The sequence below is a fragment of the Dendrobium catenatum genome, unplaced genomic scaffold, assembly GCF_001605985.2.
Source record: "Dendrobium catenatum unplaced genomic scaffold, ASM160598v2 fragScaff_scaffold_1117, whole genome shotgun sequence".
Taxonomy (NCBI): domain Eukaryota; kingdom Viridiplantae; phylum Streptophyta; class Magnoliopsida; order Asparagales; family Orchidaceae; genus Dendrobium; species Dendrobium catenatum.
Genome location: NW_021319579.1, coordinates 2,254,422 through 2,272,131, shown reverse-complemented (window position 1 = coordinate 2,272,131; position 17,710 = coordinate 2,254,422). Strand labels below are relative to the sequence as shown.

Below are 17,710 nucleotides of genomic sequence, written 5' to 3'. Positions count from 1 at the left end.
AAAATAATACGACTACTAATAATAATAATAATAATAAGAATAATAATAATAATAAACAAAAAAGAAGTTTTTATTAAAAAAGAAATACATCAAGGGGATGTTTTTCTCTTGCAGAATCTAAATTCTCAGGATATAAATGGTGGCCCCTCTCAAACCACGTACATAGGCAAAAAATACCTTACTTATGTGCCTCTCCCAATTTTATTTTCATTTCTTTATAACAAACTTCTGCCATTGATGACTCCTCTTCCTAACATCTCTCTCTTTCTCCTATGCATGCACATTTTGTCAACATTGTTAGGAGGTATTCAAATTATGCATGTACCCTTCATTCCCTAATTTCTCTTAAGAATTAAGATGAACTATTAAGTAATTTATCCTTAACTAATCTTCGTCAATTTTTAATTTTAAATTCGTGCGAAATTAAGTATAAGTTCTTTGTACCAAATCGCTTGAAATTTCGCGTAGAATTTTATAAAATTGATTGCGTCAAATTCCGACAACTTTGACAATTCGCCTAATTTTGTCGCGACGTGATTGTTCGACGTTTTCATGATTTTCGGGTTTTACACTTTAAGTTTTTATCATATATCTATTATTGTTAAATCTCAACCTTACGATCCCAAAGACATCCACGGCTGTGAACAGTAATCCGTGGGAAGACTACATGGATAGCATTAATTCCTCCCATTGATTTAGGAATAATTGTATTCATGTTATTATAAGAGTTATTTGTTTCCTTATCGATACACCTTGTATAGATATATAAATAGGGAGTAGATTGCTTAATAAAATTCAAGCTTTTCCCTCTCAAATTCTCTGTTTCAACAGAAATCTATCCTAATTTTCCCTTTCCTTAATCATTAATTCAAGTTCAGAAACTCCCTTAAATTCCCCACACCCTTTCCCCACCTCTATACCTGTTGGCCTCCCCTCTCCACTCCCTTCCTTTTTCTCATTCTATCTCTATTATTACCTCCCCCAATTATTCCCCTTGTCATTTAAGGGATATGATCTCTTTCCCATAGCCGTCCACATCAACCCTAGCCGCCTAGATCCGCTCACAACTGCTGTCCATATTTCTGGACCAAGAGATTGCTGTCCAGAACTCCCAAGACCAGTATTGTTGTCCAAAACAGTTCCTGCTTGCTGTCCAGTAATAAATCATGTGCTGTCCAGAAATTCCTACACTCTTCCTTGTTGTCCAGCCGGTTGGAGAGGTCTCCAATCGCTGTCCAAAGGTTCCCGAACCTTGAAGTTGCTGTCCACTGATGTATGGCGGATCCTGAACAAGATCAAGGGTTTGTTTACGACAATCAAGGTCATGTTGATATCCTCAACTTACTGTTCTTCGATTTCAACCTAGAAATTGACCAAATTGTAGAGGAATACGTAGAGAGGATCGTCTTCACCCTCGCCAAAGCCATACACGACCAACTCTCCTTCGTACAATGGCAGATTATTTCCAAACTCTGATGAAAGTGAACTCTCCCTCCAAATTTTATATCTTCCTAATTGTCGCCCTCAATTGTGGTCATAATTGATTCATAAGGATTGTGTTAACTCTCTCCGCTAAGCCTAGTAATCTAGAGAGTGAGCGAGTTGACTCACATGGTACTTAATCTCATTGTTAATTTAGGAATTTCTTGTTGAAAATCAATCGTGTATGTTGTACCTGAATAATTGATTATTTTGTGATCTTAACTCTTGGTTGTGTGACTTGGCCTAAGCTAGTTTCACCTCTCTCGTTTTCTTCTATTGTTTACATCGCTACAAGTTTAATACTTAATATTGCTATCATCCAAAGCGTGTGAATTCTTATTTAATATTGCCTAAGCATTTAAGTCCTACATCACACTCCTTAACTCATCCAAATGCATATTAAACAAAAAAATAATGATAACGCTAGAATTCATTTTGTTATAAGAGTAGCACTTATTTTGCAGTAGAATTAAATCTAAAATATTAGACAAAGATCACTATGTAGCATACCTCACTCAGTTCAGCCTCATCGAACTCTTCAATTTCAGGTATTGAATTTGAAGATTTACCATTTTCAGCTCGCTTGACCCCTTTGACTTTGACCTTGTCAGACTTTTCATTTAAAGGATATTTTGCATTATCATGCTCTAGTAAAGATAGAAGCTCCTTATTTATCATTTCATCAGCTTGCTCAAATGGGGTTGGAGGAACAAATGAGCTTTTATCTTCATCACCCTTAACCAGTAAATTTTTTATAAGTTCTAATGAAGCCGCAGGTGGTCTTGGAAGCTCTCTCTGAAGTACTTTTGACCTCTTTTTCATTAAGGCCTCCATTCTTGCTTGTTCCCTTGCCTTGTCTTTGGCTATTTTGTCAGACATGTCTTCTTCAATTTTTTCCTCAATTTCTTCATTTTCCTCTGGAATTGGTTGCATTACTATTTGGTACTCATTTTTGGGCAGCGGAAGATTTGTCAAACCAGATCTCAAGTTTCTTCTCATCTCTTCCTGCCTGCGCAGTTCAAGCTTTGCACTATCCTGCATTTCGACATCTTCATTGATGTGAAGATCATCCCTAAAAGGAGTGAACTTTGGTGTTCCACCAGGTCCATCTCTTGATGGAGTCATGCCAATTCTTGGAGTAAGACCCGCAGGTCCAGGGCTGGACAATGGTGTTGCTAATGGATTAGGAGTTTGCATCTCCCTTTTCCTTGGGGTAACACCTGAAAAATCAGAAGGATGCAGCTCAGGATTCTCACCACCCAGAAGAGGTGTTTGAGACTCCCTCAATCGTGCAAGGTTCTCCGCCTCCATCATAATAGCATCTACCTTCCCTGCCGGAGTTCTTTGAGGAGTTCTGAGAGGTGTCATTCCCCTTCTTGGAGTCTGAGAATAATCAGCAACGAGGGCACGTGTTGCACCACTGCCTTCAGCCAGTTCCTCATTTCCTGAAGTAAGATCACTAGCATAACCCATTTTTGCTATTTCCTCCAATTCCTGATCCGAAATCTGTGGGGGAGGGAGCATCAATTTTGACCTCTTCCTAACCGCTGCAGGATCATTAAGTTTATTAGCTTGTAATATCGCTGCAGGAGAATCTAGCCTTTGTTGGATTTTGTTCCTTGCAGCATCTTGCCTCCTTAATTGGGTTTCTATATCAACTCTTCTTTTCCCTTCCAGCTCCTCAATAGTTGTCGGAAATTTATGTTGCTCCGCAGGTTTTTCCTCACCTGAAACATCAAAAAAACCTGGAGGAGGCCTCTTCTCAAATGGTATTTCAGCATTATAATCTATACCCTTCCTTTTCCTCCTCCTATGCCTGTTGTCAATCCCAGCTGCCTTCAGTTCTCTCCTTTTCTGCAAAGAGGCAAGCCTCCTTGCTTCCTCAAGCTGTTTCTCCCTTGCCTTCCTCTTTGCCTTTTTACCCCTAGTGTTAGCTAACCTAGCCCGTGCTTCTGAAAGCATTTCCTTTTCATCTTCATCCATATCTACAGGATCTGGGCGAGCAGGCTTAGATTCTGGGTTTGGATCAATCTCACCAGGTCTCAACTTACGTGGATCATCATTAGGTTCGTAATTTTCATCCTTGGCACAAGCAGCATCAAGAAGCTTCTCATAGCGCTCAAGGCATTGAGAAGGTGTTCGTCCCACAATTGGAGCAATTGTTCTCCATTGAGTAGGCATCAGCTTAGCAAGATGAAGCAACTTCTCATCTTCCTCCCTGGTCCATTCTGTCTGGAAAAACAAACACAACAGCATCAATCAAAATCTTTTGGCTTGATGGAAAAGCAAATCCTAGCTGGGAACCAAACAATCAAATCGTATAGTATAGGCAGGTAGAAAACAAAAAAATTTGGGTAATAGCTACAAGGGATATCTCTTAAATGTTTATCAAGCATTTAATAAATGTACAGTAGACAGACAAGGCACATTAATGTTCCAATGAAGGAATAGTAAATTGGGATGTAACATTATCTATAGAAAACCTGGCCAATCAAAGTTTAAACTATTTTAGTTGAACTGATAGAATAACAGGTTTAAAAAGAGAACGAACATAATATGGAATTGAATCTTATAGACAAAGTCAAGTATATCAAGATTCGTCCAGAATAAGAAAAAGATCATCATCAACATCAAAATCACTAGCCTTATGCTAGGTAATACCACAAATAAAAGTAGAACTAGTGGTTCAATTATACGTTTGAAGATCATTGAAGTGTAAGTCAAACAGCTAAAGGTATTTTTGGTCGCATCTAGAACAACAAATAATTTACGTTATAGAATTGATGAAGACAATCAATCTGATGATACTTTCCGTAGTAATTTACAAGATAAATGGAAAAGTAGGATTATCTACTGCAAGCAATACTTTCCACGTAGGCATCATGGCTCAAGTTTTGTCTATGATAAGTACGTAAGTGAAAGATGGACTAACCAATTTTCCAAATAAGCACATAATCCCTAATCTAACAATAAGATTAGAAGCAAATAAAAGTGCACTCAATCCTACGTTTACTAGGCTTTGACAAAGGCGAGATAAAACCCTACGTTTACTAAGCTTAGGCAAAAGGCGAAACTCGTCTCCTTGGGATTCGTCATCACCTACAAGATTAGGGGATTAGAAGGTTAATTGAAGAGGGGGAGAAGTTCACCTTAGTCAACATCCGGAAACAAGTAGCCGATATGTTGAAGAAGTTTGTCGTAGGAGAAGTCTTATTTTGTGTCCGGGTCAGCCATCCATGCGAGAGGTCGTTGTTTTGACTTTGGGAAGGGTTGGATGACAAGGAGAGACTTCTCCGATGTTGCTACAGCGAAAAGAATTCAGTGGAAACTGATGGACAGCAGTTTTGATCTTCCAAACAGCAGTTGTGAGGCTTGCAATGGCTGGGTTTGCATGGGCAACAAGCTGAAATTTCTGGCTGCAGTTTTAGGAAGAAGAGGGCTCAATGTTGGGTGGAGTTTGAAGAGGATTTAGTGGAAGAAAATTAATGAGAGAGGCTTTGGAAAATTCGGCCAGCAGCAGGTTGAATTCCCAAACTTTTCCCCAAAGAGAAACAATGGAATCTGGGTAGACTTTAGGAAAAGAAAAAATTCAGTGAGGGGAGCCGACGGGATGTAGAGGAGAATTAGGGAGTTATTTCCTAATTTCACTCTCAGTTTTGGAAAGTAATTAAAGGCTTTAGGTTTTGAAAATTCTGGCTGGCAAGAGAAGGAAAATATTTCCAAAGAGATGAGTTGGGTTTAAGGAAAGAATTCCTAATCCAACCACTAAGGGGGCCGGTGGCATAGATGGTTAAGGAAGCATTAATGAAGAGGGTTTAAGAGTTTCTTTAAGGGAGCATTAATGAAGAGGGTTTAAGAGTTTCTTAATTTAACCAAAAGAAATAGGAAAGATATTAATTCACTCCTCTTGAATTTGAAATTCAAATAGGATTTAAATTTGGAAACTTTCCTAAAATAAGTTTCTTAAATTAGGAAAGAAATTTCAAATTTAATTTTTGTTTTCAAATTTGAAATGAAATCTTCCCAAAGTAAGAAGAATTATCTATGGAAAGGAATCAAGAGGTGGTGGCGTTTGGGGGGGAAAATCCCAAAGGGAAGCAATGAGGCCGGCGGTTTAGGTGGGGAAACCGTGGATGATGTGAAGGGGGAAAGGGGTCGGGTGGTGGGTGGAGACAACGAAGACGACTAAGGGAAAGTGACAAGAGACAACGAAAGACAAAGTGAAAACCACGAACCCGGCCGTCTCCAAGGTTGGTAAGTGATAATACGTTCTCCCTCTCCTAGGGATCTCTCCAAGTTCTCCTCAAGAGCTCTCAAGCACAAGCGTAGAAAATTTTCATAATCATTCATTAACTCATGAAGTGCAACATGAGGGCTATAAATAGCCTCTTACAAAAGGACTCAAAATAAAAAGACGACAATGCCCTTAGGACTTACATACGACCTCCCTTAAGTAAAAGGGTAAAATGAGAAAATAACTAAAACATAAATACTAACAGACAAATAACATAATAAACGACAAATTCATGAAAATGACTAAAAAATACAACGACTCTATCGTGGCCGTAGATCGACGGCCACGCCTTAATTCATGATCTGATGTCCCCATCAGAGCCATCATGCATTTCTATTTATACATAAAAGATTGATAAAGGGTCAAAAAATATATGCACTTATAAGCACGCGCAAACACATAGATACATGCATAGGCTTGCATACGTGTGTATGTGTGAGTGGGCAGAGAAAGAGAGATGTTAAAAATTAAAAGATTTCTTATACATGCACACATGCTTAAACTACCATGTTTCTTTCCATTATTTAATTTATGATTCAATTATGTCAACTTTAGATGAGCTATTATTAAGTGTAAGTGGAAGAGAGGAGAAATGTGAAAAAGAAGTTATCATGAAGTTTCTGTATATTCTCTACTTCTTAATACAAACATGTGAAATACGAAAGATTTCTATGTTGCTCAATAAAAATTGATGCAAGATATGTAACCACGTGAAACATTTACTAAAATATATGGCTTCATTTAATAATGCTTTGTTGTTGCTATGTCGAGCTATTTAGAAGAGAAAAATGTTATCATTATTCCCACATAAGACGGCGGCCTTCCGATGATATAGTTAGGAGAGTAGATGTATTAGATTTGGCTTATGTTAAGGATGATAGAGGTAGACCTAAAAAGACTTGATTAGAAAATATTAGAAACGACATTTATTCATTAGATTTAAATGAGAATTTGACTCTTAACTGGACACAATGGAGAAAAATGTTTCATGTAGCTGACCCCGCATAGTGCGATAAAGGCTTGAAGCTATTTTTGATCTTGTATTAGTCCCAAAAAGACGTAACCACATGCCATAGTTCATGTTTTGTCAAGAATAGAAAAGGTTTGACAAATCAATTTTCAACTCTTTGTAAGACTTTAAAATGCCTCATCAAGAGTGGATCAAACTACATAGGTTTGCGCTCCAATGACTAAAAAGTGTACACAATAGTACTCCACCTGCACTTGAAACACTAAACAACACTTGAAAAGGAAAATTAGAGCTCTTTGCCCATATAGAGCAGAGTTATTCCATACACGCTTCCTATTACTTGAATTTTCTAAAAGCATACAAAAACATCAAGCATTTGTCCCACTACTTTGGGTCGACTACAAGAATCTTTTTTCTCTATTGTCTTATGTTAAAAGTCAAATTTTCATTTAAATCTAGAAAAAAGGTCATTTCTAATATTTTATAACCAAGTTTTTTTTAGGTCTACCTCCATCTTTCTTAACACAGGTCAAATCTAATACATCTACTCTCCTAATCGGGTCATCGGAAGGTCAACATTTTATGTGAACAAACAATCTAAGGCGATTCTTTCTTAATCTTATTTTTCACTGGAGCTACTTCAATCTCTTCATTTATATACTCGTTTCGCATTCTCTCTCAGAGTAAAGTCACTCATCCACCTGTGTATCCTCATCTCTACAACACTTAACTTAATTTTATACTTCTCTTTTAATGGCCAACATTCTGCGCCATAATGCATTGCAGGTCTCACCACCATCTGATAGAATTTTCTCTTAAGTTTGAGGGATACTTTTCTATTACACAACAGACCCAAAGCATTCCTCCACTACAACCATCTAACTTAAATTCGACAAATAATATCCTCATTTATTTCACCGTCACTTTGAACAATTGAACAATAGACCCGAGATATCTAAAACATGTGCTCTTATTAATAACTTGATTACACAAAGTCACAACACCCCCTCAAAATCTATTACAACTAAAATTACACTCACTGTATTCACTTTTAAATCTACTCAAACGGAAGCTTTAAAACTCTAAGGTTGACTTACATAATTCAAGTTTATCTTCAATTCCCTCTCTAGATTTATCAACAAGAAGAATATCATCAGCAAAAAGCAAAAACTTGCTAGTGAAGTCATGGTTTAAAATTGCGCAATAAAAGGCGCGCCTCAGCGCAATATGGTCCCTTTAAGCCTCAAAGCCCACGCAATAAGTTCAGGATTTGAGGCTTACGCCTCAAGTTTACTGAGGCGCGCCTTCCTCGCCTCACATTTTTGAGGCGCCACCTCTAAAAAAAACTAACCTAATATTTTTTTTCAGTTCCCCCCAATTGCCTACGTGGAGTCCTGGATTGCCTAGTGAGATGTCGACGTGGCATCAACATTTAAACCCTGGTAAAGGTAAAATGACAAAAAAATTTCACAGTACACGCGGCGTTTCGGTTTTCAACTTCCAGCAAATGTTTCAAGCATTCACTCTGGAGGAATTTCAAGCATTCACTCAGTTGCTTCTCAGATGTCGTCACCCCAAAAAAGAAATGTAATTTTCTGGCATGTTGTCTGTTCAAGTTATGCGTATTTTATGCTTATGCTATGCGTAGGTGTTCGGGGTATTGAAGTTCTTCGTATTTTATGCTTATGCTATGCGTATGCATTGCTTCTCAAAACTTTTTAAATGTTTGATACTTTGATGTCATCGTATTTTCTTTGTATTTAGGGTTTATGAAATTATGTTGAAATTTGAAACCTAAGCCCTAACTAAATTTTAAGTATTTAATAATTAAATCCTAAACTTTTAAAATAGAGTAGTTTGTGCCAATTTTGTGCATAGAATGTGTGTATGCTGGCATAAGCACTGAGTACTCTATGCGTATGTTGTGCGTATACTATGCGTGCTTGTGCGTATGTTGTGAGTACTCTATGCTTATGTTGTGAGTGATCTTTGCATATGTTGTGTGTTTTTTGTTCGTATATTATTTACTTATTTTTATATGTTTTTATTTTTTATTTTTCAGATATATGTTCGTCCAATTACCTATCGATGTTATGTTTCGACTTTTCGAACAATCTGTGATAATTTTGCTCAGCAAATTTCTCATGAAGTCATTGACACATTGAAACATTTAAAGATCATACAATTTTTGCAATTTCCTGGATTTGAACAAAATGTCTTTCTTATTTATGAGCTGATCTCAAGGTTGAATATTTCAAAACAATGCTTTATTCTAAAATGTCAACTCATTCCTTTCACTGCTGATGAAATGACCCTTCTTACTAATCTACCAAATAAAGGAGAAAAAATATCCTGACTTTCCTTAGCACATACTTCAGTTACCTCATTTATTTAAGAATTTGAAGAGTTTTTGAGACTGTTTGTATTCCCCTCTTATGTCTATAAATAGCAGATGTTTTGTGGCTGTTTTAGTATGTTATGTGAATGCTTTTTGGAAATGTAAACCTGCGGGTTTGGTTGGAAAAGGTTGTGAGCTTGTTCAATTCTCCTTCTCATCTCCTCTAGGAAAGACTTGCGAGTACTTTCCACCCTTCTTCTCGACTTCTAACCTCTTTCGTCTCTCCGCAAGTACCACCTCACATTTATCCTTCTTCTAATGGATGAAAGCTTCTTTAGGTGTTTGTTTTGAAGTCTTAAATTTGTCAAACGTTTGTAAGCGTCAAAGTTTGTAAGAGTCTTTGTTTGTAAGTCGTTTTATTATATAAAGTTGTGTTTTATAGTAAAAAAAAAGAGTGATATATGAATTTTTGAAAAGAAATCCTTGGGATTTTCTTGGAGGAGCTTGCGAGCTTTGTCCACCTTCTTTAATCTCCTCTAGGACTTGCGAGTTCTTTCCACCCTTCTGCTCGGCTTCTAATCTCTTTCGTCTCTCCGCAAGTTTACACCCCACCTCTATCCTTCTTCTTTTGGAAAGCTTCTTTAGGGTGTCTTAGTTGAGTCAAGTTTGTAAGTCTTTCATTTTATATATCAAAGTGTCTTTTGTTATTATGTTTCTAAGTGTTTTTTTTTATTTGAAATGTAAGAGTTTGTTCATTCTATTACCTAGTGAGTGTGTTCTTATTTTTGTGGGCAGAGATCCGGGTCCCCCCCCCCTGATTTTTGCTCGCATCATTTTTGGTTCATGGGTTGGCTTATGGTCCACGGTTTTGGGGCCTATGGTGATATGTGGAGGAGGTTGGTTCGTTGGAGTTCAGCTCATTTTCTTAGTTGCTAGCTCATTAATGATGAACTAAAGTTTAGTAGCTCATTAATGTTCTAAAGGTAAGCTCATAAGTTGGATTCATTATTGGAGTGGTCTTGTCCCTTCTCCTCCCCTTTTCTTCTTTAATATTTATCTTTGTTCCCATGGAATCTCGTGCTTTTTGGGCTCCCTGTGCTTGGTTGATTTTCCCGTACCATGGCTCCTGTTTTTCCGGTTGGCTGCTTGATTCTCGTAGCTGGTGTCTTTCCATGTCTTTGGCGCCCTCGATTCTGTACGAGCCTCTTTGGTCCCCGTTCTGCTTCTTCTGGTTCCCTGAGTCGGTCCTGTCATTTTCCGGAAATGCTTTTGGGGAATCTACGGATTATAATGCTGGGTTCTAGTGGAAAAATTCAGTAAAGTGGTTGTTTGTAATTCCCCTTCTTACCTATAAATATACGATGTTTAGGATAGCTGTAAATATTGGAGAGCATTTTGCTAATTGACCTCGCGGATTTTGGAAAAGCTTGCAGCTTGTTCCATTTTTCTTCCTTTCTCTCGAGGAAAGACTTGCGAGTGCTTTCCACCCTCGTCTTGGCTTCTAATCTCTTTCGTCTCTCCGCAAGTTCTACTCCATCTGTATCCTTCGCTTGACTTTGGTGGTGTTGTTGTGATTTGGGAGCAATTTACTGGAGGAGTTTGGATTGAATCAGTTGGACTATCGTTGCATGGTGGACCATCGGTTTGCTAACACTAAAGCAATACTACATAACCTACATTTCGATGCATGTGAGGAACCCGCTCTGACGGTTGTCTGAGGATAGCGTTGTTTTTTTATTTCCTTTGTTTCTTTGAATTCTCTTCTAGCTTTCGAATTTTGGATATTATAGATGATTGCCACTATTTGAAACAAGTTTGGTTTTAGTTCTGTTCTTTGTTCTCTTGTTCTTGGCTTTTTTAACTAGTAGCTCATTATTTTGTCTCTTCTTCTTCCCCTTGTCTATTCGTTTCCCGTGGATGGCTCTTGGGTTCCCGTGCCTTGGCTCCTTGGTTCCCACGGCTGCCTCCTTAGTTTTAGCGGTTGCCTCTTCAGGTTCCTCCTGGGCTGCTTTTCCGTGGCTTTGGTGCTTTGTTTCTTGTGTAGAATTAGGGAATATTATTAGGTGGCTGTTGGCTTTTCATTTCCCTCATTTATTTAAGAATTTGAAGAGTTTTTGGGGCTATTTGTATTCCACTCTTATGTCTATAAATAGTAGATGTTTTGTATCTGTTTTAGTATGTTATGTGATTGATTTTTGAAAAAGTGAACCTGCGAGTTTCTTCTTGGAAAAGCTTGCGAGCTTATTCCATTCTACTTCTCATCTCCTCTAGGAAAGACTTGCGAGTTCTTTCCACCCTTCGTCTTGGCTTCTAACCTCTTTTGTTTCTCCGCAAGTGACTACCCCACCTGTATCCTTCTTTTGGAAAGCAAGTTTAGGGTGTCATGTTTGAGTCAAGTTTGTAAGTCTTTGTTTGTAAGTTGTGTTATTATTAAAGTTGTGTTTTGTTTTGTTAAGTATATTTTGTCAAGTTTTTGAGTATTTTATGTATTTCTATCGTCCTAGAAATAGTGTCTTTTTGGGATAAAAAATTTGTGCCCCTCTCCCAAATTTTTGATTGCATCAATTTGGTATCAGAGCAAGTTAAGAAGTCATAGGTTTTGGTTTGCCAAGTCAAGTTTTATCATGTAAGTTTTGTTTTGAGTCATGTTGTCATTTGAGTCTTGGTGTCAAGTGAGCAATCTCAAGCCTTGGTGTCTCTTGATGAAACGCCTTCAGAACAAAGCTAACTCATCGGGAGATAAGTTCTCAAGAAGGGGAGTCTGATGTAGACAAAGGGGGGGGTCAAATCAAACCAAAAAAAAATGGTTTTGACTTCCCTTGAGCTTGCTAGCTCATTAATTTTTGAGCTAAGATTTAGCTCATTATGAGCTGGTTTTTAGTTCATTTATTGAACTAAGAGTTAGCTCATTATGAGCTACATTTTTAGATCATTTATTAATTTATTAGTAGCTTATTATTTTGTCTCTTCTTCTTCCTCTTGTCTATTCGTTTCCCGTGGATGGCTCTTGGGTTCCCGTGCCTTGGCTCCTTGGTTCCCACGGCTGCCTCCTTGGTTTTTGCGGTTGCCTCTTTGGGTTCCGCCTGGGCTGCTTTTCTGTGGCTTTGGAGCTTTGTTTCTTGTGTGGAATTAGGGAATATTATTAGGTGGGTGTTGGCTTTTCATTTCCCTCATTTATTTAAGAATTTGAAGAGTTTTTGGGAGTGTTTGTATTCCCCTCTTATGTCTATAAATAGTAGATGTTTTGTGGCTGTTTTAGTATATTATGTGATTGATTTTTGGAAATGTAAACCTGCAGGTTTCTTCTTGGAAAAGCTTGCGAACTTGTTCCATTCTCCTTCTCATCTCCTCTAGGAAAGACTTGTGAGTTCTTTCCACCCTTCATCTTGGCTTCTAAACTCTTTCGTCTCTCCACAAGTGACCACCCCACATGTATCCTTCTTCTTTTGGAAAGCAAGTTTAGGGTGTCATGTTTGAGTCAAGTTTGTAAGAGTCTTTGTTTGTAAGTCGTTTTATTATTAAAGTTGTGTTTTGTTTTGCAAAGTATATTTTGTCAAGTTTTTGAGTATTTTATATCTTTCTATCATCCTAGAAAGAGTTTGTTTTTGTGATAAAAAATTAGGGTCCCTCTCCCAAATTTTTGATTGCATTAATAAAAAGAGGAGAAATCGCTTATCGACATTGAGAATGAATTCACTGGTGTACATTATGTCAATATGAGACTCAGATATAGGAATTTGAAGAAAAAATGATTAATGGATGATGAAGATCATTTGCTTTGCGAGGATGTATCATCTGATAATAAGTGGTTTGTAGATGATGAAGTTGAAGTGATGCCGTCTGAATTACAAGATAAATATTTAAATGTTGATTTCTTTGATGGTCTTAAAGCATCTACATCCACCACAACTCAAGAACAAATCAAAAAAGTTATATAAATAATATAGTTTTCTTAGACTTTTATTAATGTATTACACTATTATTCATTATGATATTCTTCAAAAATATTTAGGGAAGAAGAGGATAATTGATAATGAAAAAGGAGCTGATTGGGAGACATTGGACTCTATAGGAGAGGAGGAAGAGGAGAGAGCAGTTCATCATAATGATGATTCAAATGAAGACCCACTTAGTGATGACTGATGAGTGATCGCAGTGCTGATGACTAGTGAGTTCTTATGTGATATGTCAATGTCATTGCTATTTATTTTGTGCATTTTTATATTTTATATATTATTTACTCATTAGTATATACAAAATTTATCATTTTATGTTTACGCAATTTTTTGATTTTGAGACTTACGCCTCGCCTCACGAACGAAAAACGCTTCAATACCCGATTACACAATTTTAAACCTTGAGTGAAGTATAAATGGTTTGAACAAAAACTTGCTTGCATTTTCAACTATATCATTCCAATGTTGGTGCTATAATTTGGATGATTTGTTAAATCCATATCAATTAAACTAATGCATTTTTTAGACAGTAAATCATGCATTTATTAAGCCGAAGCATACCATTCACACATATACATGTTATACTATAACTGCTGGACCTTTGCAGCATTCTCACTACCATGAAACTAGTCATTTAGAAAAATCTTACAGCCCATAAGGACCGTTGAGAATAAGTATAATATTCTTTTCCAGGACATTATATATTCTACCCATTCTAGTGTATTCGGTATCCTGAATGATTACTTAAAGCACTACAAGCATTTCTTTTCTTTTAATTGCCATATCTCCAAAAGACCAGTTCAGCCACTTTATCAGAAAATCAATTCAAACTAAAAGTAAAAATCCCAAAAAAAAAAAAAAGGATAAAGGCACTATGAAGGTGAAGGTGTAAAGCATGTGTTACCTTCTTAATGGAGGGGTCAAGCCACTCGTACCAACGGGCCTTGCATTGTTTTGCTGACTTGCGCACAAGAAGCGAAGATATCCGAGCCCATTGGTTCTTCCCATATTTCATAACCGCTGCCTTAAGAATTTCATCCTCAGTGTTCTTCCATACCCCTCCTTTTATCATAATCCTCATCCTGTCTCCTTTTCTTTGTTCCTCCTACTCCGATTTGCTGCTTGGATACAGGATTTATGCAGGATTTATGCTAAATCCTGCCAAAAAGGATTTAGGGAACCATTGAATCTCACAGCGAGTTAAACAGGACTTTGAATAAATATAATATTCTTTTTGCCCTAAATCCCGATTTACCAAATCCCGGAGTTCGGCGGATTTATGGGATTGGCCGAATAAGCGCGCGAAGGAAAGAAAGATGTCTACCTTCGCAAAGAGCAAGCTCCCGTCGTCGTCGTTACCTCCGATCGAACAGACGAACGGCGAGGAGGAGTGGATTTCGGATCCGACAGGATGGAACGTCGTCGAAGGATTCCAATTATTCAGCCACTCGTTCAAAACTCTACCTGTCAGGCGAAGGAGGCGAGCAACGGACAGTGGAGAAGTGAAAAAAGCAAACCTAGCAAATCAGCGGCTACAGAAAGGCAGCACAGAACAGAGAGAAGTATATAGCATATTAATTAAAATTAATTATGAATATATTTGATTAATTAATTAATAATTACTTAAATTAATTATTCTAATTATATTAGTTATAATGATTAGTTAGTAATAATAGTTAAAATTAGTAATTAAAATAGAATCAAAATTAAAATTAATAAATTATTTCAAAATTAAATTATTTTCTAATTATATTCTTTTTGTAATTATAATTTATTGATGATAATTATAATTCTGGGTTACATTTTCAAACAATTTTACAACATGATATAAATATTTCAATAAATTTTACTTCTAATTCCTAGTTATATTAATAAATGTTTTAATAATATATTATCTCCTCAAGCACGATATAAAATATAATCTTATATAAATATTTTATATCTTATTATTCTTATTTGAGAAAGAGATAGAAGGGCACGCACAAATAGAGAAAGAGCTTATGATTGCTTTACATGAAAAAATGCAAATATTTAAAATAGTTAAAGGATAAAAAAACTGCTTAGTTGAAAGACCCAAAATTATCTTAAATTTCTATAGTATAATAATTTTATAAAATTACTATAATAAATTACAAATATTCTTCATTTTTTTGAGAATTCATATCATGACAACAATTAGCTCTAAGTTTATTCAAATTTTGAAAAGCTTTTAACTTAAAAAAATCTTATGCTTCCTCAATATTTTCCTTAATATGAAAAAATTATTTTGTGCGGAACCCGGACGTATTTGGAGACCAATCAAAACATGTCACGTCACTTTTTAGCTCATACCGGTGCTCGGTACTGCTCGGTACCAGATAACGTGGCGTATTCTGGTTGATCTTCGGACGCCTTCTGGATCCGCATAGAATAATTTCTCCTTAATATGAGGCTTCTTCAAGCTTTAAAAGTATCTTTGACTAGCTAATAAAATATATCCCCTTATAAATCCCAGTGTTATGAATTCAATATAGTTGGTTAACTAAAATTTGAATTATTAGATAGATCAAGAAAAGAATTGATGGATCAAATTTAAATCTATCAAAAAAATGACAATGACATCTTACAATTTTTTATAAAAATATTTATTTTCTTAAGAGCAATAATTTATAACTAATATCTTACAAAAACACAGGCATGTATAAATCACAAAAAACTCCATGATGACCATATATTGTTAATTGAGCTACATGCAAAAGATTATACCTTAGAGCGATTGAACATCTGAAAAATATTGCAAAAAGAGCTGATTGCGGCCTAATTAATTGGTGAACCGAACGTGCTGGTCCCCATAGGATTTGCAATCACATGCTGGGCCATCACATAATGAGGATTAATTATTCTGTCCGGATGCCAATCGTCGTCCAGAGATCAACAAGAATGTGTCACATCACCTCTTGCTCGATACCACTCGATATCGTAGCTCGATATTGCTGACGTGTCACATTCTGGTTGGTCTCTAGATGGGGTTCTGCGTCCGATCTCCGCACAGAATAATTTCTCTATAATGATGGAGAAATTGATTCAGCCTGCCTAAGTGCTTTCAAATTTATTCATTATGTAAAAAATGTTATTCCATCATATAAAATTTTGCCATCTCAACAAAGGACAACTTACATTCTCTTATGTTGTAAGATTGTTTCTTTTGCTATATCAAACAAATCTTTACCTTCGATCACTGCATTAGCCGCAGGTTCAATGTTCAATAATGTAGCAGAATGTGCATAGTAAATATGCAGAATATAAGAGAGGGCAATACACCAAATTTTATTCAATGAGGGAATAAATAGAACCAATGCACATTTTGCTCAGCAGAAGATTAAAGAATCAAGTATTTACTATTTACTCTTCTATGAAGAAGAATACCTGATCAATCTCCAAAATTAATAATCAAAGCCAACTCAGGATGTTTTGCCATGCAGCTTTTCAGCTAGTCATCTCTTAATAATATGTCATTTTCAGGAGAAATTATTATGTGCAGAATTCCGACGAGACCGTCCAGATTCGCCGCGTATTTGTAAACACTCAGTTGTGAATATTGCCAAGTATTTACTGAGTATTTACGGAGTAGTTATAAATACTCAATAAATACGTAACAATCTGGACGGTTCTTCCCGTCCGGACTCCGCACAGAATAAGTTCCCCATTTTCAGGCTAAATCTATTTGAGAGAATTATCTGAACATTGTCTTCTTGATGTAGGAGTGATAAATTTTAACATTTTGGCAGTAACTTATAAGATATTTATCAACTTAATTAACTGATAGTAATGAAATATAACTAATTAGTACTATTACGCATAAACATGGATCAACACAGAGAAAATAACTGATAATTTTTTGCACAATGAATTGACATAAAAAAAAAAAAACTCAATGGCTCCATTCTCAACCTTCACATCCAATCTCCTAAAATGTTTCAAAGTAGTAATACGCAATTCAAGCTTTTCTAAGAAAAGATTTCTCCTTATAGAGCGAGAAATACCTTCTCTGGACTTCTGTGGACTGTGGGATCTTAATTGTTAATGGGCAAAAACCAAAACCAAATAGGATACTCTAAATTTATGGAGCATGTAGCTTCATAACTTGCGTAACAATAAGAAATTAATCGTACTTCTGCTGCATGTATATCATTTAAATATTACCTGTTCTAGCATTATTTGTCTCTCATCTCCCTTTCTAACTTCCACTCATCCTTAGTGATATTAATGAGATAAAAAATCATTGAAACCACTCAATGCACTCATAATTCTAAACAATTAATCAAAAAGAGACCATGTTCTCAACAAAAAATTTTCTCTGGCATCCAATATGAGATAAAAGCATGTGCTCATAATTACTTTTGAGAAATAATACAAACATTTGGTGGTTTAACAAAACTTGCACGAATTGCATTCCTAAATGTACAAGATGTGCAGCAGATAAGAGCTCAAACACTTTAAAAAGACCCCCAAAAAAATTCATGATGTTAATCTTCATGTGTCAAACCCTCTCATGATGGAGAAATTATTCCGTGCGGAGATCGGACAGGAAGTTCCCTTTAGAATTGTGACTGTACACACTGTTTGTACATAGATGTACACAATTGTGTACAAAAATTACACTCAATGTACATAGTGTGTATACTCACAGT

General features: G+C 36.3%; 1 protein-coding gene across 2 annotated transcripts in view; it reads right to left on the bottom strand.

The window, feature by feature from the left end:
* Positions 1–14,573, bottom strand: part of LOC110103263 (cell division cycle 5-like protein) — a 35,168-nt gene extending 20,595 nt beyond the window's left edge. For both annotated transcript variants that reach the window (XM_020831896.2, XM_028698647.1), the window contains exons 1-3: positions 14,365–14,573; positions 13,945–14,198; positions 1,993–3,714 (exon numbers count right to left, since the gene is read on the bottom strand). In XM_020831896.2, the coding sequence (XP_020687555.1) occupies positions 1,993–3,714; positions 13,945–14,121 (1,899 nt within the window). In that variant the 5' untranslated portion in view covers positions 14,122–14,198; positions 14,365–14,573. The remainder of the gene's footprint in view (positions 1–1,992; positions 3,715–13,944; positions 14,199–14,364) is intronic.
* Positions 14,574–17,710: the final 3,137 nt, after the last annotated feature.